This window comes from Phasianus colchicus, chromosome 22 (genome assembly GCF_987193195.1).
Source record: "Phasianus colchicus chromosome 22, bPhaCol1.hap1.1, whole genome shotgun sequence".
Classification (NCBI taxonomy): domain Eukaryota; kingdom Metazoa; phylum Chordata; class Aves; order Galliformes; family Phasianidae; genus Phasianus; species Phasianus colchicus.
In genome coordinates, this window is record NC_143457.1 from 5067352 (window position 1) to 5095320 (window position 27969).

The window sequence follows — 27969 nt, forward strand, 5'->3', positions numbered from 1 at the left end:
CCCACCATGCCTACTGGGCACCTCCCTCCATCCCTGGTAGCATCCAGAGCTAAAATATTCTTACCAAGGCCACGTTTTCCAACTAATAATGTTGAAGAAGACCTCTAAATCACCAATTCCAACCATCAACTCATCAACCAGAGGCAGAACAGGTAGAAATAAAGACACAACAATTCATCTCCTATTGAGATCATAAAACACAACAAACAGGGGAAAAAAAAAAAAAAAGTCGCAAATCCCAAAGCAAAATCTTACAAATTTTTCTTTTTAGTTCTACAACAAAATAAATATTTTAACTCTGATTTACCAACAGTGAGACTTGGTTCAAAAAACCCAGAGGTAACGACATACACTGAATGTGACAACACTTGGAGATTCTGTTGCTGCAAGTCGTGCACAGAATAGCCCAATTTATTACAAATATTCACGCAGTAGAAAGTACAGTATAGTAATACATACTGGGATATAGGCCATGTGCCCTGACTACACCTACTCCACCAAAACCCAATGGAAACAGCCAATCCTTGTTGGTAGGGTTTAATGTTCTTCATGTGAGTTGCACACTTTGTGAAGCCCCAACAATCACTACTGTGATGAACTGCTGTCTCATTTTTTTTTCATGCCTTCTGCTGTCCCAAGAAGTCTTGGTTCTCATTTTATGAAGGTGTTGTAATGGATCATGGAAAAATTGAAACATCAAATAAGAGATATCTTCCATTCGCTGCGGATGTTCAAGAAAAATATCTGGACTCCACCTGGGGCCCCGCTGCCATCTATTTATGAAACTGCTGAACAGCCATTTCCTTAGTTAAGTTGCATCATTAAAAGGCCAAGTGTCTGTCGAAGGGAAAAACCCAATGAAATGACAACACCCACAACCAGCAAAACACATCAGACAGACCTACGAACGGATAAATGACACCTGAGAGGATGCTGTGTATGTGATGCAGTCCAGAGCCAAATATATATCTTACTAAAACATAAGAACATAACTGAGGGAGTTCATGCTAGAACTGGTGCCGCTGGCCTTACATTTTCATAAAAATAAACCTGTGCATGCAGCGAGGTATTTGGCTTCATCAGAAAGAGCAGAGAAACATACTTAGATTTAGGGAACCACCGTTAAAACACTTCAACTCTTGGATTCCCATCTTTGAAAACAGGCACTGCTTGAGAATTCAATATGCAACCCATCAAACGCATCTAAGTTTGAACATGAGAGAGGGCCCTACACCATTTACAACTGTGTGAAAAACAGTTTTGCTGACAAATTCTCGTCTCCTTCCTCCACCACACACGGAACGCAGTCACTGCTTTACTTCCCCTCTCAATCCTTCATTTGCAAACTCAAACACCCCGCAATCAGTCCCAAAGAAATGCTGATTACAAGCGTAATCGTGTGAAATAAAGTTACAACAAACGCCAAATCTCAGTGTACTGTTCGGTGCGCATCCGGTGAAGCACATATTAAATATTACAGAGTTTGTTTCTGAATTATAAAAGTGTATTTTTTTTAATTTTTTTTTTGTTTTTAAGGTGAATGAACTGGTGTGGACCTTGAGAAGCGGTAGCCTCTGAAAGCAAGCTGAAGTATCTGCAAAAGGAAAGGCTCTTGGCTTGTTTAAAAAGACGCCAACAGTTACATGAAGCAGTCTTCAAGAGTCAAAGTAAAGGCTTCTTCAGTCAAATATATGTTGTAAGGCTGTGATTCATGTTCTTCCCTGCTGCAGACGATGCTACGCGCCCATTAACATGCCCATGAAATCGGATCCATTCTGAATGGTGATGGGAGCTCCAGCACTGTTGTCCACAAAGATGGAGGTGTACTGGCCAGCCTGCAGAGTGAGCAAGAGGGAAAGGAAAAGTCATAGAGTCACAAAGGTCAGAAAAGACTGCTAAGATCATCCAGTCCAACCCCAACCCACCCCCGCCATACCCACTGACCACATCCCTCAATGCCACGAATAGCTCCCACTTCCCTGCCACCAATTCTCTATAGCCACCCTGGGGGTGTCATTGAGCTTCAAATTAACCTCATTGAGAAGGTTAATAACTTTCCCACCTCCTGGTGAGAATTCAGCCTTGGCAATAACTAACTCCAGACCGACCATAAATGATTCCCAGCCTGCAGAGCCCTACCTGCAGCTGCAGCAAGCCATGCACGTAGACAGTGAAGATCTTGCTGTTACTTTCCAAACCAGCAATGACTTCCAAAGACCTAAACAGTAGCAAAAGAACAATAAACCCTTGAGGCAGTCACAACAACTGACCATCACAAATAATTTATACTCTTGATATTCTGCAAAGAGCTAGCTGTATGCACTCTGCCAATAACAGGATATTTTCAAGGTATGAAAGGCCAATTTAGACATAAAAACACACGCAGGCAGCTTACACAAGAAAGAACATGCTCTGCAGCTGAAAGCTGTTTTGGGAGGACATCTGGATCAGGCATCATATAAAATTAAAAATAAAAAACAAAGGTCTTCAGATTAAGCTTGAGGTAGAACTCCAGATCACCCCTCGGTCCCTTCTGTAATACAAATCCCTTTCTAATGCCATGATGCCCAAATAGCCATCACGTTGCTCGCAGCAGCGAGATGTAGGACAGCTGCTCCTCATGTCATCCTCTGTTAATGAAGAACCACTCCTTGTGCAGGACTCAGGATGGAAGGACGTGCCTGAGACAGTAACTCATCCATGCGAGCTGAGTTCCAAAGCAGTGGGAAAGCACAGAGCTCCATGACTGGCTGGCTTTTCTGAAATCTACCTAGCCACTGTGAGCAGATCCAGTTGTTTTTCCAAACCAACCAACCCCTTCCCTCCCTTTTTTCCACGAAGGGGTGGAGACGAAACCTAGCAAGTGCAAACGTGCTGCTTCCATCCCCCTTGCAAGGAAATAATGTGCACAAAAGGTAGGGGCAATTTGGCCCAGAGAGAGCGAGCCACTTGGCACCACCTTGATTGAAGAGCTCAGTCTGTGTGTCATATCCTGCCAAAGCCTCACTTGGCTGGGAACTTCCCACCATTAATCTCTTCTACTCCAACTGTCTCTGTGTTTTTCGGTTTCCATTTCTCTCAGCCGAAAGCCCTCAAGGCTCTTTCAGCTCCCTAAAATGAATGACTGCATACGTAGACATCCCCAGGAAATTCCACAAGCATGGGTAGCAGCTCAGCTTGTGCCAGCAGAACGTCTGTCCAGACAGGTTCCCATCCCTCCACCCATCTCCCTTCCATCCCACCGACCAGTCACACTCTCACCCACTGTAGAAGAGAAACGTCTTTCACAGAGCCAGTGCTCACCTCAATTTACAGGCTCACAGAATGACAAAGGTTAGAAAAGATCTCTAAGGTCCCCAAGCCCAACCCACCCCCACCGTGCCCACTGCCCACTTCTCTCATTGCCACATCTCCACACTGAACATCTCTGGGGATGGGGACCCCCTCCCCCACCTCCCTGTGCCAATGCATCACTGCTCTTTCTGATCCATCCAGGAGCTTCCTATTAATTAATTCTTGTGCCTGCATTAACCAGAACGAGGAAGTTCTCCCAGAATCACTGAGTGCCAACAGGCATCCCAGATTGCAAGCTCAGACCAAGGTCCATTCTTAACATGATCTGAAGGGCTTCTCATCAGTGCAAGACTGCAACCAGTCTGCCACTGCTTCAACGAAGAGCTGCAACCATATAAGGCTGTTGCAGAACACTCTACAAGGCTGAAGAGGTGCCAGCTGCTTTAGTCAACAAGCTCCTTTACATCCCCACCAGGTCAATGGGCACACAGCTAACTGTGTGTTGGAGTACTCCAACACCAACCAAGTCTTTTCCACAGGCCAATGAAACCTAAGAGAGCTGGTATTTATTTTCTGAGGCTTCGTGTCAAATTAATCCTCCAATAAAGGCTCTAAAACTGATAGGGCTGTGGAGGGTCAGACCTATTTACTGCACTCTGAAAGGAAAGCTGAGGCTGAAGCCCACCAGCAAATTGATAGTTTTGTTGGCTTCAAGCTGTACCATAAGTCATTTTACAGATATATTTTGGTCGTGCTGTTACAAGGGTTGCACTTGAAGAGCTGCAGGCAGGGCAGAGCAGATCTGCACAGCCCTATAAGGGCCATTTTCCCCAAATCCAGCCACAAGCAAAGAAGACAGTGGCCACTCAACCCAAGCAGCACTGCCCTCTGCTGGGTGCATTTCAGCCCAGCCCAAGGGTTTCTCAGCCTCCTTTCTCGAAGCAGCACATGCCAAACTCACCCTGAGCAAGCTGACCTTCCAATACAGGGCATTTATGTGCTACAGCTGAAAGGATGATATGTTCTGTCAACACACGCAGTATTTATTCGTCTATTTAGAGTACTTGACACCATCCACTGAAACATTACAAATCAGGAGGGGAAAAAAAAAAAAAGCACAAAGCCCAAGGGCCAGATGGAATCCATCTATTCAGAAAAGTTCTGTGCGTATTTAGGGTGTGAAATTGCAGTCACTCACGTGTATCGGTGGCACAGAGATTCAATGCAGATCAACACTCGGACGTTGTCTCTGGCTCGGAGCTGGACTTTGCTCTTCAACTCACTGTGATCTGTGGAAAGCAGTGAAATAAGCATCCATAACACAGCAACAATCACTTGCTGGCTTCTGGTTCAAAAGACACAGCAATACTGTGGCTTCATAGGAAATCCCAAACAATTTAGGATATGGTACCAAAAGGAAAGCTCGCTGCAAAGGGCTGCCATCATACATTCTTCACATCACACAAGACACACCAGAGACCCAGAGGACACCAGGATTCCTTCCAGCACCTCTCAATTGACAGCACTCACCGATGTGGATGTTGGCTGAGAACTGGTAGATGCCAGACACGGGTGCTGTGAAACGTCCCGTTGCCAGGTTCAACCCCGTCCCCCGAAGGAAAGCTCCTTTGGCTAAAGGCTGCAAAATAAGCAAAGCAGATCTTGAACAAGTCCCCGTCGGTCGCAGCCATGACGTCCACCCGTGAATAAGGAGCACTTTACATGTGTGAGAACAGAGCTGAAAAATTTGCAAGGATGCTGCCATTTTTTCCCCCAGATTTCACCTTCCAGGTGAGCTGCCTCTCAGCATCTGATGCCCACCAAACCCAAACGATCAGTGTGAGATCTGAAGGCACCCTTTTTCTCACTGCCCAACTCTTCTAACTTAAGGTGGCACAGTGGTTGGAATTAGACCTTTGAGGCTCCTTCCAACCCAAGCCATTCTATGACTCTAGGAACTTTGCCCAAAACTTAGGCCTTCAACAGCAGTTCTATTTCCATATCTCAGACCATGCTCACTGCATCTGCATGCTCTGCTGGTCCTGCTGTCTCCACTGAACCACACCACTCTCCATTATATGAGTCATGAGATCCCTTCTAGTACTACCCAAAAACTCTTAGATGGGGCCAAGCAGCCCCCCCAAGCCTCAAAATCTGGAATCTCACACACAGTTTTTGTGATGCAAGTGCAGAGGAAACAATCACATGGGTCTCCTGAGGTTTTCAATCCATTCCATGTAGAAGTCAGACAGCTCTGATGCTATTAAGAACAACTGTTTGGATTCTTACAGATTCCACATTTAATTTCCAGCCTCAGATTCTACAGAATAGGCAAAAGCCTAGAGAAACAGCATGCAGATTCTCCTCTTGCAAGGGAGCAGTCTTAAGTCAAACTCACAGCAGATTATCCGACTTAGACTAAAATAAACTCCACAAGAAATGTTTATTGTTAGTTTTGGCCTGTCCAGTATGAGTTCGGTTAGAGCTGGGGAGAAGCAGGAGGGGCTTCCATGGGCCAAGAAAGCACATTAGCCAGACTCTGCTTCCACCACAAGGGCATTCTGTGCAGTGTAAATGCAATCCCACCAATGCTGTCTGGAGGGATTTGCCCCGCATTGGCCCCGAGGAACAGAAGAACACAAAAAAGGAACTCGTTTTCTCTCTGTGTATACATAGACAATCTAACAGCTAACCTAACAGCAAAGACTGTGCGATGAGATTGCTGTCATTCTTATGCTATCACTACGCTGTCATTTTTGGTAATGCTATGTTTGATTTACATCAAGATCCAAGCCCCCTGTGTGCAAAACTGCATTGTTAATTCATTCCTTTCCTGTTACAGCTATTAGAGGAATCAGCACCGAATTCCAAAACCACTGGCTGGGCATGGAAGGCAATTGTAGGCACTGGTAAATTATCACTGATAAAACATTCCTGTTTCTTCACGCCTTCTGTGGCTTTGTTATTCTTCTGCTCATAGAAATAGACAAAGGGTTATAGCATAGACATAGACATAGTGCAAAGGGTTGGTTCTGAGAAGGGAGAGGTTTCTCTGGGCAAAAATATTCTATTAAACTCCTTGCCAATTAGAGTTCCCTGTTGTATATGCTGAGAAACTACTTGTGCACCAGTTATTTCAATAAGCAAACCCAAAGCAAACCAACAACTTAGCATCCAGTCACGCTCTACAAACCAAGATCAGCTTCCCTTCCTCAGTCCATCTCTTATCCCCATGTCTCTCTCATATACTCCACATCTTATTTCCTAGTTGAAGACAGGAACCACACACAGGGAACTGAGATGTGAGCTTAGCTTAATAGTGATAAAGGCTGTGGGAAGTAATGCATTGACTTTTGTTATTACGGTTAACCCAGCTGGTACAGCAACCACAGGTAGGTAGAGATGTGCAAGAAGGCTGTATCACTTTTAATTCCAAATATGAAGGAAATAATGAGACTGAGAGGAAGAGAGGAATGGAAAACTCAGAGTTAGGGTGAGAAAAATGCCATGCTATCTGAATAACCCAAGGTCAGAGCAACGCAACAAAGGATAGGAGTGCAAAGAGCAGGACTGCTGGTCCCTCTCTCTGTGTTCTTTTCCATTTAACTCAGAATGCCTTGGGTGAGTTCCAAAGAATTAGATTGAGTCTCTATCATCTCACTGGGAAGTATCACACCGTTGGCTCCTTCACACTATTAAACCAACAGGGTGGAGGGAGGGGAATTCTCTCTTCTTGGACTGTCGAAAGACAATGTTTTCATCTTTGCAGGAGCAACCACCGTCTCCCTCCCTGTTGAATTCCCCTATATCAGAACGCAAGCTAAAACCAGATACTTCTTGTCCCAGAGCTGAAATGAAAGGTTGGCATCCAGAGCCCTGCCAGCCCTCCCACATCAGCTTCAGGGCCAGAAGCAATTAGAAGGGAGCTAGGCATACGATAACAAAGCATGGGAAGTGTCAGCCTACGCACTGATTGCTGAGATGTCTTTATTCACATTTTCCCTCCTAATTAATGAGGCAGCAGATCTCTCTAGCCCTGCCCATACTTCAAGTACAATCTTGCCTCTGTGCCAGCACCCACAGTGCTGTCAAACCAGGCTTCCACAAAGAGTATTTGGGAAAGATCCAGGAAGGCACCCAGAGCAAAACCTCTGCCTTCAGTCCTGCTGCTGTGGGAAGTCCCAGCAGCAAAACCACTCCATAGGAAAGGAACTGCTGGACAGGATTCTTCAGAGATGAGGCAGTGCAGTGGGGAAGTAAGCTTGCTTACTACAAAGACAGGTTTTAGCTATTACTTTGACATTTGTTAGTCTTCTGTAAAACAGTATGTAAAGAATTTTAGCACTGAGACTGAATCATATGACAAAAGGATGCCTCTTACTCTGGGCTCACATATCTATCACCAATGACTGCTCTGTGCTTCTGACTCTCCTCTACATCTGAAGGTTACTCTGGAATAAAACAAGGTTTGCACTGAAGAAAAAACTGAACAGATCCCTCAGATTAATGTTAAATGTGGACAGGTCTTTGTCATTAACCAGAATAGGAGCTGACTGTTGTTGTTTAGAGCTGCAGGACAGCCATCTCTTGCACAGACTGCTAGGACTTCAGTAAGAACTGTCATGAGATACAGCTGGGCTACAAGAGAAGAAACCAGCCTTGAGTTTGTTTGGGCAGAGAAGACTTAAAGCTAACTGTCCATCCTACTGCAGTTGAGCTTTAGGGCTGTAATCACCGCATGAGATCCAACTTCTCAGTTACAAACAAGGCAATGCTATATGGTCATAGCATCCAGTCTTCCCTTTCAGGAAACACCTGGCAGCCCTGCAGACCAGCTCATCTACACACAGTGGCTGTTGTGTTGCACAGGTTCAGTCTGACATCTCTTCTCACCGACTGGAAGTTCTGAAGTTCTACCAGGGTCTTTTTATCTACGACAACTTGTCCTTTTAGCTTGCAGTGGAACGCCTCCTCTACACGTCTGTAGGGTGAAACTTCCTCCAAGGAGAGCAGGAGTGGAGGCAGCTGGCTGGGATGTGCTGAAATTGCCAAGGATGCCCGACGCTCAATGGCTTCTGAGGAGACAGAAAGTACAGGGGAAAAAAAAAAAAAGGCTTAGTTTAAGAGCTTGGTCTATGAAGCCATCAGCTGTGCGGTTGGACTTGTCTACACTCAACTCTTCAACTTGAACTGAACCATAGAATCATCCAGGTTGGAAAAGATCCCTAAGATCTCCAAGTCCAACCCCAACCCATCCTCATCGTTCCCATTGACCACGTGCCACATCTCCACAGTTCTGGAACACCTCCAGGAATGGGGACTTGACCACTTCCCTGGGCAAACCGAGCAGCTCTGAGGAAATATTTTCCCCAACTTCTGATTGTCAGCTAGAGCTAAACATTTGCAAAACCAATTCTTTGTTTGCCACGGCACTTACCAAAAGAAACAAATCACAAAAGCTCAAAACCAAAAGTCTCTACCTTTTAATATCTCCTTAAACTCCTGCAGCAGGACTTCCCGGGTGACTTCAGCACCAGGTGCTCCTGGGGGACCCTGGGGACCAGGAGGTCCTGGAGGCCCAACAAGACCACGCTAAGAAAGGAACCAAAGGAAAACACAAGAATTAGAACCAGGCCATTGCATATGGGCAGACCAGAAGTTCTCCCAGCCGTGAGCCAAGAAAGCTACACAGAGCAAGAAGCTGGTAGCAGGAACACAAATCAGTGTTGTCAGTGCTGTTTCCACGTGTGTCATTCCCTTGGGGTTTCATCAGTGCATGAAAGCACTCCTGCTATCAGCCCATTGAAAGGTAAAAGGAAGGCATTAAAAACATATTCAATATTTGACTAAGCAGGAGATGTAAAAGTACACACAGATGAGCAGTAATTCATTAAACTGCAATAAATTATTTTTTCCATGCCTTGGTTAGTATATCCTTTAAGACATTTGCACTTCATCCAGTGGAAGAAAAATGTTAATTTTATTTCTACTGAGCAGAAAATAAAAGAGAAAGGCTCAGCCCAAGAAACAGCTGGTTCAAACCAAAGTGAGCACCGACAGCAGAGTTCACATGCACTCATCTTACAAAGCATACAGCACAATTACTGCCTCAAGCTTCTCCAAAATACCTTGGGAAACTTAAAGAGGAAAACAAAAAAAAAAAGGAAACACAGCACTCTGAGGAAGAGCAAAAGCTGGAGCACACAGAACACCTTGAGTAACAGCAGTGGGAAGGGAAGACATAGTGCATTTTTGTTAGCTGATGGCAGTGCAGGGACCTACTAATTTCTTGTCTTTGCCTTTGCATTTCTTTTTAGAGGTGTTGCCATCATCTGGGCGGTGGACAAATGAGATCCAGGTCCTCCGTGGGTCTGTGATTCGAGGGTCTGGAGATTCGAGGATCTGAAGAGAAACGAGAGCAAACACAGATGCAATTGGGTCTAATTGGGTCTCTTTGGCCAATTTAGGAACTCCAAGAATGGGAAGTATCCAGACCAGACAGATATCTGCCACCTAAGCAAATCTCTGATCCAAACATACTGCATTTGAGGGGACATAAGGTTCAGGATCTACTGTAAAATTCCATTTTATCCCACTTCTGTAGCAGATAATTCCATCTGGATTCTCCATTACCGCGTCACTTTTTGTCATTGTTTACAGAAGCATCACAAACAATTTTGCAAAATTTTGGATGAAAACACCAAGGGAAGCTTGCTTTGAGGAGAAAAGACCACGATTTCTATGATCTGCCTTGAAAAATCCGTGCAGAGCAAGTAATGTTGGAGTTAAATCTGAGCAGCTTGCTGGAGCTCCAGTGGGAGGATATACAGAATGCTGGTGCTTCAAAGCTGAGCCAGGAGAACTCCCACTCGGCTCTAGGCCAAGGCAAGGAGATTCCCAACCATTTTGCCATATTGATCATGCATTCCCCACTGTAATTAATCAGAGTTATGGTTAAACAGTCTCCCTCGCACGCTTAAATTTAGTGTGCATCTCAAACAAGCAGAACGAGCTATTGATACCCATCTAGTTCGTTATTTCTGTACCCAAATTAGTCCCCAACAGACTTTCTATGTTTGCAACAACATTTATAGCCAGCTGGTGATTGCACATTTTGCCTGGGACTGCTGGGTGTGTGGTGGCACTGCAGTGCAGCTCACACAAGAGAAGGAAGCAGCTCATTAATAGCATCGCCCATCAGTCAGGATGCAGTGTGCATTCCTACAGAGCCCTAACAGAAGCCAACAATGGAACAGCTGCCTTGCAAAGAGAAGGAAAATCAAATCAGTTCACTCATCCTAGAGGGCTGGCTCGCGTGGCAGGAGCTCAGAAGCACAACTTTCAGAACAAAGCAAACCAGAGCTTTAGGAACAGAGATGCAGCTCTGACTGCAGATGTGTATGGGTACATCCAAATATCTCAGGTTTTCTCCAGGCTGCAACCCAGGCACCAACCCCCTGCCTGCTGCAAATGCCAGCTAGAAAGCAGCAGCCCTGAGCAGCCTCTGACCATTAGCTGTGAGGACAGATGGATGTCCTCAGCCTTGCTGGAGCTCCAGCTGTGAAGAAACAGCCCGAAGCAGACATCTTCTTTTGGAGGAAAAAAAAGAAAGGCAGAAAAAATAAAGGAGAAAGGAAAGCATCTGAAATTTGGGGGAGGGAAAAAAAAGAAAGAAGGGGGAAAAAAAAGAAAGAAGGGGGAAAAAAAAGAAAGAAGGGGGAAAAAAAGAAAGAAGGGGGGAAAAAAAAGAAAGAAGGGGGGAAAAAAAAGAAAGAAGGGGGGGAAAAAAAGAGAGAAGGGGGGAAAAAAAGAGAGAAGGGGAGGAAATCAGCACATCAGCAGTGGCCCCCTAAGTTACAAACCCCACCAGAAGACTGCCATGGCACTCCCCAGTTTCTCCTTCACAGGGATGACTGACAGTTGAAATCAATGTTCCATCCTTGTGGTATTATTATTTAATTACTACGGCATGCATGAGCAATCCCAGCAATAAGCATGCAAGCCTCTATTTTTCTTGGCAGCAGCCGCCTGCAGCAGCCAGAGACCTCGCAGCCAACTCAGGTATCAGTCAAGGCTGGGAACAGCCCTGGAATCCCAGCAGAGGGAACCTGTCCCTCCTGGGCTGCTGTTTGCAGGAGTCCAGAGGAATTCTCATGGTAAGTGCAGCGGAATCAGCTTAGCCCTCATTGCTTCAAGCAGCGCCTCTAAAAACAACTGAAGCGCCGCCAGCAATTTTTAATCAACTTTCAATCAGCTCTTTTAACATAGCTTTGGAATCCGAATGCAACAGCAGTCATCACTTCGGAGCAATCGTGTGACCCCAGCAGGAGCTCAGCAGCCTCAATCGTAACAGAAGAGCAGCTGAGCTGTCATTGGGGCTGCGGTGCGTAGGCACAACCTGTGGTTCTTTCTGGCTCTGAGTCCCAGGACAGCATGTATTGCTACAGGGGTTCAGCCAGCGTGGAAGGAATGACAGGCAGAACCCACAACCCAGGAGTGGAGATCCTGAGAAATACCTGAACTATGTCTGAACTTTCCTAAAATTCAGGGATGGTGGGATCCGGTCTGCATTTGTGCTAAAGACCAAAGTGAAATGGGTTGAAGTCATTTTTAGGATGAATAAAAGGAAACACTACGAGCAAGACGTACATCCGTCCATACGTCCATACATCCAAAAGCATCTCCAAGGGTTCTCAGCACAGCTCGGTGTTTCTCAGGGTGGAAAAGGATGGAAAAGAAGCAAGAGAAGGTTGTAGCTCTGTGAGGACAGCACCCTTTCCATTGCAGTGAGTCAGAGGTGGTCTCCAAGGATATTCACCCAACCATTCTGGTCTACAGTCTCCACACCTGAACCCACTGCCCTGGAAGTTTTGCTCAAAGAGTTGTCAATATATTTGCCCATCTGGGATGAAATTCCAGTTAGCAATTCTTTGCTAAATAAACAGCTGCCAGAAATACAGTGACCTGACTTGGCATTTCAGTTGTGTTAATCCACAAATGTACAAGTTGTTACGTCCAACAGACACCAACAAGAGCATTGTCAGCTTCACTACGAAATGGTCAGCCAATGATTTCCTCCAGCAGTCTGTTTTATTTGGACCTGGTTAAAAAGTGACAAATCCCACTTTTAAGTACGAAAAACCCCTTGTTGGCCACTGGCTAAGTCATGGTTATGCACACCCCTGGTTATTAATGAGATGTAAAACCAAGGTCCTGACCACTTGTGGTTTTCACAGATCTCTCAAGAACTTTCCTGAGAGCAGAAGCGTTAGGTTTGATACCTCAACCAAATCCCAATTGGGATTGGGCTGTCTATATTCCCACTGTGATAAAATAAAATTAAAAAAAAAAAATCTTTATTTCTCTCAATGGCCATCTCACAAAGCTCCTCCTCTTCCCTTAAACACATCACTCCATGATGAATGCAATGAATCCAATGGAGCAGCTCTTGGGAGCGTGACTGTTGGAATTACTACAGGTGGTAGAAAACTCTTCCCCTACGCTTTGGAGTGCCTCAGAGTGGTGCTTTCAGAGGAAATCATATTTCAAGGACTCTTTATCCACACAGCAGGTAACTAAACTGAAGACTATCCCATCAGAAATCCCACTGAAGGTAAAACCCCGTTGACCTCAAATCAACCCTGTAATTTCATGGGGTTGGCTGCTTTGCACATCCCCAAGGATGGAGATTCAACAGCCTTTCTGTTCACCCTTTTCCAGAGTTTGATGGCTCTCACAGTAAAGATGGATATTTTTTCTTACATTTAAGTGGAATTTCCGTATTTCAGTTTGTACTCAATGCCTCTCCTCCTCCCAGTGAGCACTCACTCCATCTCCTTCATCCCCTCTACTTAGCTATGAATGCACTCAGCTCTGTTCACAGTCAGCACATCACCTGGATGCTCCTCCAGGCAACGCTCAGCCCAGCACCACAAACATTAACAAGCCCCAACTGTGAAAACTGTCCAGACAGCTGTGGGTGCTCCTGATAAAATCCTGGGCCAGTTGGGTTGGACGTACACCAGGCAGCTTGCAAAAGGCTGCCTCTGTCCTCAGAGGGCACCTGATAACACATGGGTTTGGGCATGTAACTGAGCACTTTGACCTTGTGCAGGACCATTTTCAAACCACATGAGATGGGTATCAAACAATGCATCGGTGCCAGCCTGATATCCCCCACTGGGCCATATCCCACTGGCCCAATAATCCCCAGTGGGTGAGATCCATACCTGGGGAAGGGAAGACAAGCCTGGCAAGTGGCAGCTGTGCTCAGCCACTCCCAGCCAAGCTCTGATGATCCAGCAGAAGAAAACCCTCTGTATCCATCCATCACATTGCGCTCTCTGTCCATCTGTGCCAGAGAGAAAACTCTCTTGTGCTCTGCAAGCACATCACACCGACAGCTATGCAAAGATAAAAGCTGGATATATGTGTATTTTAAATATTCTTATAATTTCCCTTTGAATTATCAGTTTAACAGAGAAGAACTGACATCCCTGCCTGCCTCCTTCAGCACAGGTCTCACCGCATGGCTCACGCACTGATGGTGTTCAAAAGAATTTTCTCAGCTCTGTGTGTTTGAAAAGAATTCCCAAGATAAACCTGTTCCCAAACTGCTTCATTAGAAGGAAAACAAATCTACCTTTTTAACGGGATGAAAATCACCACTCATCTAATATTTCACTTCTGCTCCTGCTCTGACAAACCTACCAGTTGGCCACAGAGCCTTCCAAGGTAAACACAGCCTTAATTTTTACAGTTCACAGCCCAGAAAAAGTCTGTCTTTCCTGTTATGTAGTGCAGGGGAATGGGACGGTGCTGCTGTTCCTGTGCATCCCTTCACCAAGCAGAACTCACAGCAGTGCTGCCAGGGCTCAGGGATGCAATCACCCACAACGTTCAGAAGCAATACTTGAGCTCTGGAGAGATTCCAAGCAAAAAACCACACTGCAGAATTGGGGAGCGTGTATCAAGCAGAGTTCACAAGCATTTACAGCAGAGATTTGGGTTAGTCCCATCCTTACGAAACAAAACCTGCCCGTGCTGAGCTCTGCAGCTCTCACAGTGCCAAACCTTTGCCATGGATATTTTAAAGCACAGCATTTCAACACAGAAAACTACAGCTTCCAACCCATGTCTGTGTTAACGAACGCCCCTGAGTGGGTGCTGTGTTTCTTCCAGCAGTAATGTGTGACTCTATCAGCATAAACCAGGACCGGTTCCTGCTTCTGCCATCAGAATGTATTCTGCTTCTGGTCCAGTGTATTTCACCACAAACAAAATTAATTCCAAAACAGACTGGAATGCATTTGTATCAGATAGATATCTGCCTCCTGCGTGGAAGGAGAATGAAGGGAGTTGTAGAGAAAGTGGAAGAGAGCAAGTGAATGTAAGCACCTTCAGAACACAGCAGGTATACAAGCTGTCCTGACAAAGCCCTGCAACAGACAACAAAAACGAGCACTGCCTTCAGTCCCCTAATGATCACTCGAAGTGCAGCAGCCAGCTTTTCTTATACAGACGACTGTTCCCAGACTTGCCCAACCTTAACCAATTACTTTCACAATAGCACTGAATGGGACGTTTAGAATGCCAGACCAATTGTTCCAACGTGCCACCCCCCCCCCCCCCCTCCTCCATGCCCCAATTTTTGACAGGTTGTTCTTCAATTGCTATAGTGACTGCCATCCCTAATGCCTGTGATCAAAGTCGTGTTCTAGAGGTCACCGGGGACATTTTTGTACGAGCATAGGGTGGTCAGGGGCAGCGTGACAGGAGACACTCCCTCTGGTCTCAGTGTTGCAGTCTCCCATTCCATCCCACCCTTAACCCTAGGACCTGAACTCCCCTCCTACTCCCATGGATTCTATGCAGACTTTTCATCTTGAAAGATTCTGATGTCTCCGATTGACTCAGTGGAAACAGCATCCTGCAGCCTGGGCTGATCCCCCCCCAGATTGAACTGCCAGATGCTGCCCATCAGAAGTCACTGCACCCAGCAGACCATCAGCTGCAGCCCCTCACGAAGCACACACACAGCCTTACATTTGTCACTGGGGCACGAATCCTGAATCCTTTCCTTGTCAGAGCCACAATCACCAACCCCCAACACACACCAACGTGTTTCCCACCTGTAATTTTCAACCACGACTCTCCCCTGTGCAATGGCAGTGCTGAGAAAGCTCAGGCACGTTCAGATGTTGGAATTGCTAGGAAACAAATCATGCAAAGGGGAGAAAATCCTCTTTAAAAAATCAAAGAGATTGGCAAGGCTGCTCCAGAGGAACCAGCATCACATTGCTGCCAAAACGAGTTCAACCAAGGGCTGATAACGTACCACCTACCTTGGGATGCCCATGCAGCTCCTCGCTGTTGGATAGGGTGGTATTGAAGGGCTCTGTGTACTGATTGGGCTCTTTCTTCACCTTTCTCTCTTTCTTTGCTGCCATGACTCTGAAGAGGCAGAACTGGTGGCAAAGCAAAGTGGCCACAAACACCCAGGTGCAGCCCTTCATTTTGCAAAGGGAGTGGCCAAGTCAGGAAGGGCGCTCTCCGAGCACAAAAACCTTCACCACCAATAAGAGGAATAGACACAGACTTCTCTCTAGAAAAATAATAATAATAAAAAAATACAAAGGTTAGAACTACTAAAGACAATCCTCTGGGCTATGCAGTGCCAAACGAGCAGCATGCATGGACGTGCTGGTTGCTGGAGAGAGCTGTGTTCAAGCAGGACACATTGAAACGGTATAGATAAACTTGTCTGCAAATCTGGCTTCACTCGAAGGCAGAGGTAAGTCCATTCAGGCTCCTGAAGCTTACATAAATACGAGGGGCCCTGGGAAGCCCTGCCACCCACCTTGCAGTGTCGCTCCCCCTCCTCGTCCTCCCCCCCCCCCTACACACACACACACAATAAGTCTTCAGCCTCGATTAAAACACACTTAGCTATGAAACCCAGAGAAGTCAGATGTGCTCAGGGCTACGGTCGCTCAGGTCGGGGCTGCTGACACAAACTCATTAGGGGGGGTTGTTTGATTGCTCCTCTTCAGGAGAAGATTTCACTTTCTGTCATTGAAGGCGCTGTGTTCATTGCAAAGCAGGCATGAAGAGGTGCCATCCGTCCTCCCTCGAAGGACACCTCAGTGACAAGTCCTCATCCTGTCCTGGCAGGGAACTGCCACCCAAGGTTGTTACAATCACCGTTCTTCTGCAGAGGCTGAGAGCATCCCTGCCAAGTGCTCAGCCTTCTAGGGACAAAGTCAGTTCCTCACAGATCATACAGTCAAACCAGGGATAAATAAAGAAGCTGAGGGTGTACCTCGGTCCATGAGGAGCAGATCAAGTTTTCCCAAGTTTAGCTTCTCTCTTTAGCTGGGTTTGTCTTCACTTTAATGAGATGATGAGCAGTCAGTCCTGACGGCAGCTGTCAGGATGCAGAAACTTGTGCCTGGTGTGTCACACCCAGTAGGATTTCAGGTATCTCCAAGTGTTGATCACTGATGTTCCTCGCTGCTCCTTTCCCAGGCTGAAAACTGGCAAAGCCCTCCTCAGCTCTTGCTCTACCTCAGCAAATAAGCACTTCTTTCCTGAACGAGTTTCCATCAACTTGAAGGGGAAAAAAAAAAAAAAAAAAAAGGAGGAGGGATCACATTCTAATGAGCTGTCAAGCCTATTCTCTTCACATTCCTATTAGACTCACTGATAAGTGGAGCTGGCCTGTGTGCCAGGCAGATTCAAATCAGTGCCCACTCCCTGCTCCCTCCCCTCAGCCCTGTTCTGTACCTCCCCTTCATTATCTCTGAGAAATCACCATTTTTCTGGGAAGCCTGTGGAGCTGTACATGAGTTTGTGGCAGTGCTCAAAAGCTGTGGCTTGGAATAGGCACTGAGCATCACAGCATCAGATGCTTCGCTGGGTGAGCTGTGCTCCACACACGTTCCCCCAAATCCCATGGGAGGATGGCTCAGTGGGGGCTTTCTGTTGTGCTTACAGAATTGGGGGATGGGCACTTCATTAAAATGAACAGAAAACCAAAAGGAGAAACACATCTACAAACATTTCATAAGGAAGGTATCTGGCCAAGCTGCTAAGCTTCGCTAGTTGCTTGCCACTGAGAACAAACAGCCTGATGCTCTCTGTAACACAAGGATGCACAAATTTATCTGAGCTTGCACTTGTGTCATCCAAGAACAACTAAATGTGATGTCAGAAAGCAGCAGGCTGGCTTTAAAACCTCCTTACCGTGCCTCCTGTCATCCAGGTACAGCAGTACAGCTCTTCGTTGGCCTTTAAGAGCCTCTCATCAGCTCTGCTGTCTCAGGGAAACTGAGGCATCAGCAATCTGAGTGCAAAAACCAAGAACTCTTCAGAGGAAAGAGGGGAGGGAAGTGAAGCTTGGGAAAGAATGAGAGCCAGAACGGGTGCTGGAGAGAAGCTAAATAGTTAACAGCATCTTACCCCTCCCCCAAGCAGCTCACATTCCATCAAAACTACGTGGCAGACTTTATTTGTTAATAATATTTAACTTTCTTTGGCGCCTTCTCATACTTAAGCCTCTTTTTTCAGGTTAGTTGTAGACAAGCCATGAATTTGTAAAAGTGCACTTGATGACACATTAATAGGACAATCTGTCATATCGCAGCTAAACAGCCTGACAGATCCACACACCACGGCAAGAAATGACATTCAGAGCTGGAATGGGGTAATCACTTTTTGGTCTGCTGGTGCTGTCTGTCTGCAACACCCCCATCCTCATCCCAACAGCTCAGTGCCAAGGCTGTATCCTCAGATTTGGGGCAGGCACAGTTCCTCAGTCCACTACAGCAAACTGCTCTTGTGGTTTTTTTAGGGTTGCAACAAGTGCAGTCATTACCTCCCCTCCAACCTTAAGCTCATTGCATTATTTGTAGAACTGCACACCTTGCTGTGCTTATGTCCCAGCTGCAACAGTTCCAAAGCACCTGAGCTTTGCCAGTGCCTGAACACCTAGAAGGGTGTGCAACCTCTGTTTGCAACAAATAATAGGAATAAGCTGCTTAAAAGTGCACCACTGCAACAGTAATTGGAATAGTTCAGAGTACACCAACAATTCTGTATGAGGAAGGATTTCAAGCAGGTAAAGAACCACACACCAAGCCAAGTGTCATTTGTAAATGCTGTATGAACTGTGCATAGAGCTAGAAACTGAGAAGTCAGACAAGGAACTTGTGACTACACCCCTCCATCCCCACTTACACAATCTGCCTTTTCCTTTCAGTAATCCCACATTTCCTAATTATGACAGTATCCAAAAGGCAAAAAGCTGGGATTTTGTGTTGTCCAGTGTAGATATAAGGAATAACATCCAAGCCTTGGTGCAGAGATGAGGAGTTTTGAAGCCAACACAGAAGGCACATTACCATTCACTGACACCCACAACTGCTTCATAGGCAGAAAAAAGCCTGGAGTAGATCCCTCAGGTGTGAATCTGAAGCTTCCCAGTGTCAACCTGCTATAAACTCAAGCTGAATGGGGCAATCAATATACAACAGCTGTTAGAACAAACCTAAACACAACAGCAGACACAAGAGCAGCCTTGGAATGAAAGCACGCGATCTCAGACTTGTTTCCTTCTGCAAAACGCTCCAGCCGAGCTACCTATGCTTGTGTTCCAGAGCACCTCTTTGCTTAGACCTCCGTGTGCTTCCCAGCACCACGTGCAGTCGCAGCCATCCAGCTGCCTTTCGCCCAAAAACAGATGGAATTACCACCCCACCTGGTGGCAAGCCCATAGAAACAACGAGTTACTGGAACAGCTAAAAGGAACCAGGCTTCTTCCCTTCTGGGCATTTCAGAGTGCCCAAAGTGTGAAATAAAGCTGTTGGTGCAAAGTGCTTTCCATTAAGAAAAGGTTCCTAGTGAATCCCAAGCTGTTTTTGCTTCCTATTTTGCACATATCCATTTAGATTCCTTCCCAGCGATCCCTTTGCCAGAAACAGTCCCACAAAACATTTAAATTTTATCATGAATGTTTATTATGAACAAACAACTTTACAATGCAGTCATTTCTACTCCTCAGTACATGCTTGAAGTGAGGTAATTCCTGTGACCTTGAAATTTCGGGGGGAGAAAAGACTACACACAAATCCAGGATCATTAAACTCATGAGATCTTTAAAGGCCATCATTGAGATGTCTCACAATTCAAGTTGCAAAACTTCCTTACCGTCCTACAGCAATCTATGAAATTGCAGCATGAAAGTGAAGGGGCAACCATTTGTTCCAATATCACACACTGAGGGACAGCTTTTATTACATCAAGTAATGCACTGCTTCAGGGCATGGTAACATTTTTGCACGGCAAAGAATGGTTTACTCCACCTACTGACTTTGGTAACAAAAAGATCAGATTACTGCATATTATTATAAATGCTTTAAAAAAGAAAAACAACAACATAATGACAAACTACACAAAAGGGAATAAATCTTCTGTTACCAAAGGCAAGGAGCAAGGACACGTATGGACATTTTGTAAAGCTAGAAGTGCAAGGATTCAATCAGATATTGCTCCTAGCTTTCAACAAATAGCACCCAAAAAGACTGTCTAATCTCTCTGAATCCAGGGTACTGAAGAGAAACTGCAAATGCAAAGTAAGGTTTGGGGGTTTCTTTGTTATGTTTGTCTGGGTTTGTTTTAAATGCAGCCAATCCTCACAGAAGATACAGCATCTCCAGGGTTTAACAAGAGGGTTTTTTTTTTGTTTCCAATTGTGGCACTTCTTAAAAACAAGGGACCCACCTGCAGACGCCCATGTATATCTTAGTGCCAACTTCTTGTTGATTTCTCCTAAAAGACATTTTATGATGTGCCATCTCCCACTTTTACTCATTCTTTCACCTTGGCAAGGTACATTTCACAAAAGATGCAATCAAACCATGCCCAAGGGCTCCTTGCCTTTGTCTTCAGTTACGTGGACAAAAGATTTTCCATAAGATAAATATAGACAACCATTCACAAGCTTTTGTCTGTAGGCGACGTCAATGGTCAAAAATAAAAAGGCATTGTGAGAACACAAACACATTTGAATGATACGAAGATCTATGAGGCAAAACAGCCTCAGTTAAAGGTCCATCTGCTTTGAGGAAGAAAATATAAATAAAAATCACTGACAAGCCACCTGGAAAACCCTATCACTGCAAAGAAGACTCGACATCCCTTCTTCCTTCACAGTACCTCCACACAGACAGAACTGTTTCTAGATACACATAAAACTGGTGCTCCTCCTTTCACAAGAGCTGATTATGCACATACAAGAGGCAAATTAGAGTTATAAATAAGATTTGGTAAAACCACAAAATCAAAAAAAAAATAATCTATAAATACATTTTAAAACCCAGCCTTCTCCACATCCCATCCCCTCCCTCCCTCAACTCAGTAAGATCTACTTGAAGATTTCTTTAGTGTAGAGCTGTTCTGCTAGCTTTGATAATTCCTACCTAGTGCAGAGGATTGGTCACGTTTATTGAAGCTCTAAACTGCATGGCTCATGGGTTTATCATTTAGTTTTGCTTAAAATTCAAGATACCGAGGAGAAGCAGAGAGAGAATAAATCTGAAAGGGAAAATAGAACAGTTTAAAAAAAAGAATCTTAAGTACATGAGGTAATATTGATTGGGCTCTTCACAACAGCTAAAAGACAAAGCAGCTGGAGGCGGAGCTTCTTACCCTGCTATCACTTTTTTTTTGTACCATTGACAGCAAGTGCACCTTCCCCAGACGACAAGACATCACTGCCAATTCTAAAAGGCACAGTATGTTCGCCTCTGGAAAAGCATTTAGGTAAAACTAAGCAAAAAAAAAAAAAGCAGGATGAGTTGAAAAAGTCACTTCAGGCTTTCAAACTATATTAGAGGCTTCACTGTTTTATTCACAATCCTGCAATCTCACCAACAAACAGTATTGCTATCAGCAGAAGAGGAACAGAGACAAACTCGGAACTAGAAGCCAAAAGCTTCTAAAAACTTAGAAAAATCAGTAGCTGGGGCTTTGTGGGTTTGTTTGTTTTGCTATGGGATTTTTTTGGCCCATTCTCAAGTAAGCAAGCAGAGCTAATGCCAGGGGCTCACTTCCTTTGGCTTGTGACATTTCGGGTTAATTCAGTTGACACTGAAGAAGCTCATTTGTTACTCAGACAAGACTGACTTCACAAGGCTTGGGTTTACTTCAGTGTCTAAAACCCAACAATTCCAGAGATGTTCTCAATAGGTAATCAACTCTCCATTGGTCTGTGAACTTTTATTTTCAACAGTGGCACCTTGTGATCACAACAAAGTATTACAGCTTTCAAATATAACATCTCCCCAAATGGAAATCCCTAAATGAATGAATCCAAAACAACACTGGCTACCTGTATTCCCACTAAAGAGCAATTCAAACACTTTTCTCAGGCTAACCATTCCTACAGGCTGACAACTGCACCCCCTGTAGCCCAAATAAAACCTCCAATTACACGGTGACAATTTAGACAGCACATTAAACACACACAGTGTTATTTTCCCCACTCATCTAATCACTACTGACTAGATATGCAATGATGTTCATTCTATCATAAAAATGAAAACACCTATCTTCTGTAGCATCCATGTTCACATTAATCAAATCCTTATGAAGCCAGCATTTTCTCCACTTGACTCACCTCCAATTGTGTACAGACTCTTCCCTAATGAAACTAAAACGATATGCACCACGTGTGAACTTTTAAAAATTGTTCAATGAAGTAAAAAGCTTTATTTGCTTCAGATTTTCAAATCTCAAATAACAGATGGAGAAGTGCTATAAAAATCAAAGCACTAGAAATGTTGGTGTTTCATCAATAATGCTTTGACTTGACAACAGGATCTGTGAGCAGAACTTGGTTTAGTTTTCTGACTAACTGAACATACTCCACTTCCCAAACTCAAGACATGAGCCAACCAAGATTTCACCTGTAATTTGGTAACACAAAATGTTTATCCCAGTGTCAAAAGTCAGATGCCCAAAGAGTCCCACTCACTCAGCAACTACATCTAATTTGGTCTTGGATTTATTCTCCTCATTCTTGCGCTATGCTTCTCAGTACATATTTGACTGTGTAGGCAAAGGCTGCAAAACCAACTATAACAAACAAGTTCGCCAGAGCTCCACCTAAGAGTCCATGGTTACGGTTGGCCTGCTGGAGGCCAGGGTGGTTGGCAGGTGCCAATGGAACATGCCCATTAAGAAGGGGGATTCCATTCTGACCGTAGTGTGCTTCCCCATCAGGGACAACATCTGGTAAAGGGAGGGTTGGAGGTCTGCTGTTGAGCTCTTCTTGTGCTTTCTGTTTTTGTTTAATCTCCTGGAGGGAAAAAAAGAAAAAAAAAAAGGGAATAGCTGAAACTGAAAGCAGTGAAGCTTTTGTGTGTTTTGAACAGATTTCAGAACCTCAGTTCTTACAAGGCCAGATATACAAAGATTAGTCCTACTCCAACTCAGCAGAGTACACACAACTGTAAAATATTGGCCATGTCTGCTGCACGTGTAGCAATCAAGGCTGTAACAACAATACTAAATACTAACAGCTGTTTATGAGGATAGTGGATAGTGATAGGACAGGGGGGGATGATCTTAAACTGAGACAGGGGAGGACTAGGTTAAATATTAGGAGGAAGTTTTTCACTCAGAGGATGGTGAGGCACTGGAACAGGTTGCCCAAGGAGGTTGTGGATGCCCCATCCATGGAGGCATTCAAGGCCAGGCTGGATGTGGCTCCGGGCAGCCTGGTCTGGTGGTTGGCAACCCTGCACAAAGCAGGGGGTTGAAACCAGATGGTCATTGTGGTCTTTTTCAACCAAGGCCATTCTATGATTCTGTGAATCTAAGTGTGCGTTTCGATTCCCTAGACAGTGGATCTTTGTTTAACAGCAAAACAATTCAATTTCAGGATTCAAGCTTTTAATTCTTTCACACTGCAAAAGTGACTTTTAAAAGGCCTCTAAAGGTTGATAAAAGTAGACAGATCTTAAAAAAAAAAAAGTCCTAAACAACTACCTTATAGATCTACACAGAGAAGGTGAAAACCAAGTTACTACATGAATAAATGCCCCTACCTCCACCACTTCAGGGAAGAGCTCACAGAAGACTTTATCTTTTAAATTGAATGCTAAGCTTTGTGCAGCGAGTTGTCGTTTCTGTGAAGGAAAGAAAAATTATGAGCATATAAACAAAATTAATACAGTTCAACACTGCATCTAGTTCCTTCCCACAAATGGCAGAAACTAATTAGATAGTTTACACCATTTGTAACTGCATATCCATCAATATTATTCTATACATTAGGCATTTCTAAACTCAACCTATACTCCTGATCCTTCATCTTATGGGATTAGTGTGCTGTAGTGGCATCCCTGCCACCCCAAGCAGCAAAAGTCCTAACCATGCAGTTTAGCAAAAAAGCATTCCAAATTTTACTTAGAAATCCCTGTCCCCACACTGCCTAAAACTGCCTCCATTCACCCGCCCATCACATGGGGTAGATAAGATATCAAAACATCAGCTGTCACTGTTGTGTTAACCTGGAGGTGACATTCAGTAGTCCCTAAACTGAAAGTAGCTCAAAAGGTACATCATGCAACGTGGAACTTACTGCAAACTCTGAAGTTTCTATGCTGCCCAGGGTGGGACCCTTTTCCACCATGAAACTAAGGAGGCCTGTCAGGATCGTTGAGACTGACCAAGCTGGATTCCACGTATCAGGGTGGAAATCAGTGATTGAAAGACATAACCTAAAAAGATAAGACAAAAAGGCATTTTATTTTTGTTGTTAAAACTACTACGTGCTTTACATATTGCAAAAATGGTGTTTAGTGCTTTAAGTGTTAGAAGAAAATCCTTACCTTGTATTACACTTAAACCTTCCATTAGGTGTAATCATATAAATACTAGGAGGTTTAAAAGGAAATTCTCTGGGGAATATTAGTTTCCCATGATAATAGCCACCTGCATTACACAAAGAGATGAATTACTTATTTTGCATTAAGATGAAGTCCTAAAGGTACTCAGATTGGGCTAAATAAAACCCTTTGTTTCCCTCTCTTCCTCACACTAGAGGGATGAAGCACTCATTTTGTGCCTCTAAAACAACCCACACCTGCAGCACATTTACTCTGGAGACAATTCCCCCACATCTGTATTACAAACACTATTTTCTGTTTTCTAGTCTGTCATACATTTAAGGAACATCAGCCAAAGCATATTTAATACAACACCAATGCTTCAGACTACCACAAACACAATTAACTGCAAATGAAGATCTATGAAGAACCTGAATTTCAAAAGCATTTTGTGAAAGGCTCCAGAAGACACCATGAACAATGAACTACACAAAATTAATACAGCTTTTTCTGGTCCTCAGATTCTCCAAGGAAATTCATAAAGACAATACAGCTCTCAGTTCAGTGAGAGATGCTCATGCAGTAAGGCATAAGGAAACCATCCTAGAAAAACCCTAAGAGGTGAAACATTAACAAAATGAGGTTTTATGAAGTTATTTCGAGTGTCCTAAAGCAAGTTACCTAAGTTACTTAATAGAAAAGTTATCTATCTTTAATGTAACATAAACATGGTTTCACCATCATATAAAGAGAAAAATTAACAGACAGTTGCACCCCTAACTCTTTTCAATAAGCTACCATACTAGTCACAGACTGCTTTGGAACTGCACTCACAGTTTTCAGGGCTATTTACCGTAGCTGTGCTTTGCCCATTCAAACAGCCATGCAATTACTGAGACATGCCAACCACAATGCCAACCACTTTTGCTTCATGCCTTTACCTTCATAAGGAGTTGTTTCAGGTCCCCGGACAACATAGTGCCTAAGACAAAGGAGGAAACACAAACAGTGTGAGAGCCTTTCCACAATCAGCCATCAACTTCTCTAGAAAAAATGAAGACTAACATCACTTTAAGAAGTTTCATATGCCACCTCCCAAAACCAAGACTCCCCTACAATCCAAAGGGGTGAGGGAGTCAGACTTGACGACCTGGAAAGTCTTGTTCTCTCCACAAGTGCATGAACAGTTTGTTCTATGTCTTACCATTCAAGGATATTAGATGGGAGGGGTTCTGCACAGATATAAGGCACTGGATCTTTCTTAATTCGAAGGTAGTCTTGTTTAAGTCTCTGTGTTGCTGTCGTTGGTGCTCTCTTATTACTGTTGTTGCTCATCTGGTTTTCAAAAAATATATACAAATACAATCTCAATACAATCTTAACAGGCGTAGAGCTATTATGCTTTCTTGAATACAGCTCCAGATTTCTGCAATATCTACCAGACACTGCATCTTTTTAAAAACACCATAACTTTTAAGTAGCATGAATCACACACAGTCTTAACAAACACACTCCCAAGAGAAGCTGTACATCACCCAAATGGGAAAAACACACCTTCCAGAATATTGCTGTGTAAGTATGTGCACAGAATTGCTATTGTGAAAATGAACTGCACTACAGAACCCATTTAAACTGTTAACAGCTATTCCTGGGCTTAGGCTGGGCACAAATCATTACAGCCATGTTTTAAAGGGCTTAGTCCTTTTCAATAATTCATTTCCCAAATTAGTTACAATATCCACAATGCAAATTTGCCTGTGATTTAGATTCATTTACTCTATCACAAGCAAAAAAAAAAATACAGTAATTGTATTACTAACTTTGAGGGGGGAGGAATTTTAAGTTCAATCTGCTGCCTGCTTAGCTTCCAATTAAGCCTGAGAGAACTTCTGAGCCAGATTATTCCCTTCCAAACAGAGAACTTCATCCAAAATGAGGCTACTCAGTGTGAAGAATGGAAAATCCACGCTGTTTTCAAGACAAAGAATGTATCAGCCCTTGCAATGCATCTACAGAGCAGACATCAATTAGTAAACGCTACTTAGCTCACTTTCCCTCATAGAAGTATAACAAGTTACTTAGCAAGCCAGTTTCTTTCAGGGCTCTAGAAATTCAGGGGAATAACTGGAAAGGTTTTATGAAAGGTTTCTATAAAGATCTAAGATAATTTTCATGTGTGATAGCAGGGTTGGATTCTAGAAAATGCCTTAAAGCTTTCTACTCAATTCAATACACTCAGGAAAGTATATTTCTAGAGAATATTTAAACCACTAACAACAATCACATGTGGTCAGATACAAAAAAACCCTCCTCAAAATAGACACTCTTAACCTGGTTTTCCTTAAATGTAAGCCTGTAAGTCACTTTAGCATGCAGTATTTTTTCTTGAAAGAAGTAGCACGCTTTTTAAATACCCACAAAAAGAAAAAATTCTAAAGAAGTCAGCTTTGACTTTAAAGCCGAGATTAAAACATGCCTTTTAATTCAGAACAAAAAAGGGAGCTTTATAATAGCGCCCTTCACCACAGTTAGCAAAAATAGACTGAAAGCATCCAGACTAATGTATAACTACTGGGGTTCCTACACCCCTTGGAGCCTTATCTGAAAAATCCTTTGCATTTTAAACACCGAAAACAAACCAGAACGTTTACAGAAGCTACCACAGGACGTCAATTTCCCCATAAACACAACACAGGCAGGGCGGACCAGGAACTAAACCGACGCCTTTCGATCCCAGCAACCCAAGTACGGGAAGGCAGCTCCCAGGAGACTGGACAAGAAGGCAAACGGCGAGACGGAGGCCTGCATTCAGCCCGGCTCCGGGTCCCTCGAGGCGGAGGATGGGAAGCCCCCGCTCCCCGAGCTCGCCCTGCAGGCCCCACTCACCTCTCCCTGCTAAAGCAGGCCCCTCCACCTCCGGGTCGCTCCACCGGCCCGCAGCCAGCGGCCAAGCAAGGGAAGCAGAGAGACGAGGAGCGCCGAAAACGGACAGCAAGCCGGGCTGAGCCGGGCAGGGCTGGGCCGAAACCCCAGCACCTCCCGCTGCGGCGCGACCGCTGCTTCCAACCAAGATGGCGGCCCGGCGAGGCGGAGCCGGCGCAGTGTTGCCGTCTGCTTCCGGAAATGAGCAGCTCCACTTCCGGTGTACGTTCTTCCGGTGTGCGTCCTTCCGGCTCAGCTGACTTCCGCTGTCAGCTCCTCAGCGGGCGCTTCTCCTGTGTACCCAATAGAGGGCAGTAGGAGCCTGCAGACATATTGCAGCTTTTTGTTCTTCCTGGTGCTGGAGTGACGCAGCGCTGTCGTACTTCGTTTTAGGGGTGGCTTGTCAGCAGCCAGAAGGAAAAGCACTGTGCTTCTCATTTACACTGTGTGAAATCTGCTTCTGGACATTGTTACCTGGAGGGCCTCAGAGTTTGGGTTTTGTGCTGTTTGAGCATCAATACATGTTGCTGAACTGTGTTTATTCTTGACTTTTAAAAGTCTCTTCATTCAGGGAAATGCAAAATCCTTTACGAGTCTTTTTCCTTCTTTTGATTTCACAAAAGAAATTTGAAAATCTGAACCCTATTAAAGGTAGAAGAATATTTTCAATCTGAAGTGGTTCCACATCACTCACACAGAAACACAGAATGGCCAGGGTTGGAAGGGACCTCAGGGATCATGAAGCTCCAACCCCCACCACAGGCAGGGCCACCAACCTCCACATTTCACACCAGCCCAGGCTGCCCAGGGCCCCATCCAACCTGGCCTTGAACACCTCCAGGGATGGACGGGGCATCCACAG

General features: G+C 44.5%; 2 protein-coding genes across 4 annotated transcripts; both read right to left on the reverse strand.

Annotated features, from left to right (window-relative positions):
• Window positions 1–390: 390 nt before the first annotated feature.
• Window positions 391–17642, reverse strand: C1QTNF12 (C1q and TNF related 12). Of its 3 annotated transcripts, none has more exons than XM_031613374.2 (10): window positions 17539–17642; window positions 16616–16902; window positions 15639–15898; window positions 9577–9696; window positions 8775–8886; window positions 8188–8369; window positions 4825–4933; window positions 4493–4583; window positions 2140–2218; window positions 391–1835 (listed from the first exon to the last, which is right to left on the reverse strand). In XM_031613374.2, the coding sequence occupies exons 3-10, from the start codon at window positions 15807–15809 to the stop codon at window positions 1737–1739; spliced, it is 963 nt and encodes a 320-aa protein (XP_031469234.1). In that variant the 5' UTR covers window positions 15810–15898; window positions 16616–16902; window positions 17539–17642; the 3' UTR covers window positions 391–1736. The 3 variants fall into 3 exon arrangements, with proteins under 3 accessions (XP_031469234.1, XP_089979118.1, XP_031469233.1); XM_090122992.1 differs by having other exon boundaries at window positions 16239–16902; XM_031613373.2 differs by lacking the exon at window positions 17539–17642 and having other exon boundaries at window positions 16239–17100.
• Window positions 17643–19286: 1644 nt separating this feature from the next.
• Window positions 19287–27308, reverse strand: UBE2J2 (ubiquitin conjugating enzyme E2 J2). Its single transcript, XM_031613341.2, has 7 exons — window positions 27072–27308; window positions 25390–25520; window positions 25127–25167; window positions 24189–24291; window positions 23939–24077; window positions 23403–23483; window positions 19287–22651 (listed from the first exon to the last, which is right to left on the reverse strand). Exons 2-7 carry the CDS (start codon window positions 25518–25520, stop codon window positions 22367–22369), a joined length of 780 nt encoding a protein of 259 aa, XP_031469201.1. The 5' UTR covers window positions 27072–27308; the 3' UTR covers window positions 19287–22366.
• Between the last annotated feature and the right edge of the window lie 661 nt (window positions 27309–27969).

Coding starts and splice junctions, on each gene's coding strand:
- UBE2J2 (XM_031613341.2), bottom strand. CDS start 25,520: ATGAGCAACAACAGTAATAAGAGAGCACCAACGACAGCAACACAGAGA. Junction 25,168..25,389: donor CCATCTAATATCCTTGAATG/GTAAGACATAGA, acceptor CCTTTGTCTTAG/GCACTATGTTGTCCGGGGAC. Junction 22,652..23,402: donor TCTTCCCTGAAGTGGTGGAG/GTAGGGGCATTT, acceptor TTTTCCCTCCAG/GAGATTAAACAAAAACAGAA.
- C1QTNF12 (XM_031613374.2), bottom strand. CDS start 15,809: ATGAAGGGCTGCACCTGGGTGTTTGTGGCCACTTTGCTTTGCCACCAG. Junction 9,697..15,638: donor AGCTGCATGGGCATCCCAAG/GTAGGTGGTACG, acceptor GTTTCTCTTCAG/ATCCTCGAATCTCCAGACCC. Junction 2,219..4,492: donor TCTCTGTGCCACCGATACAC/GTGAGTGACTGC, acceptor GCTACTGTTTAG/GTCTTTGGAAGTCATTGCTG.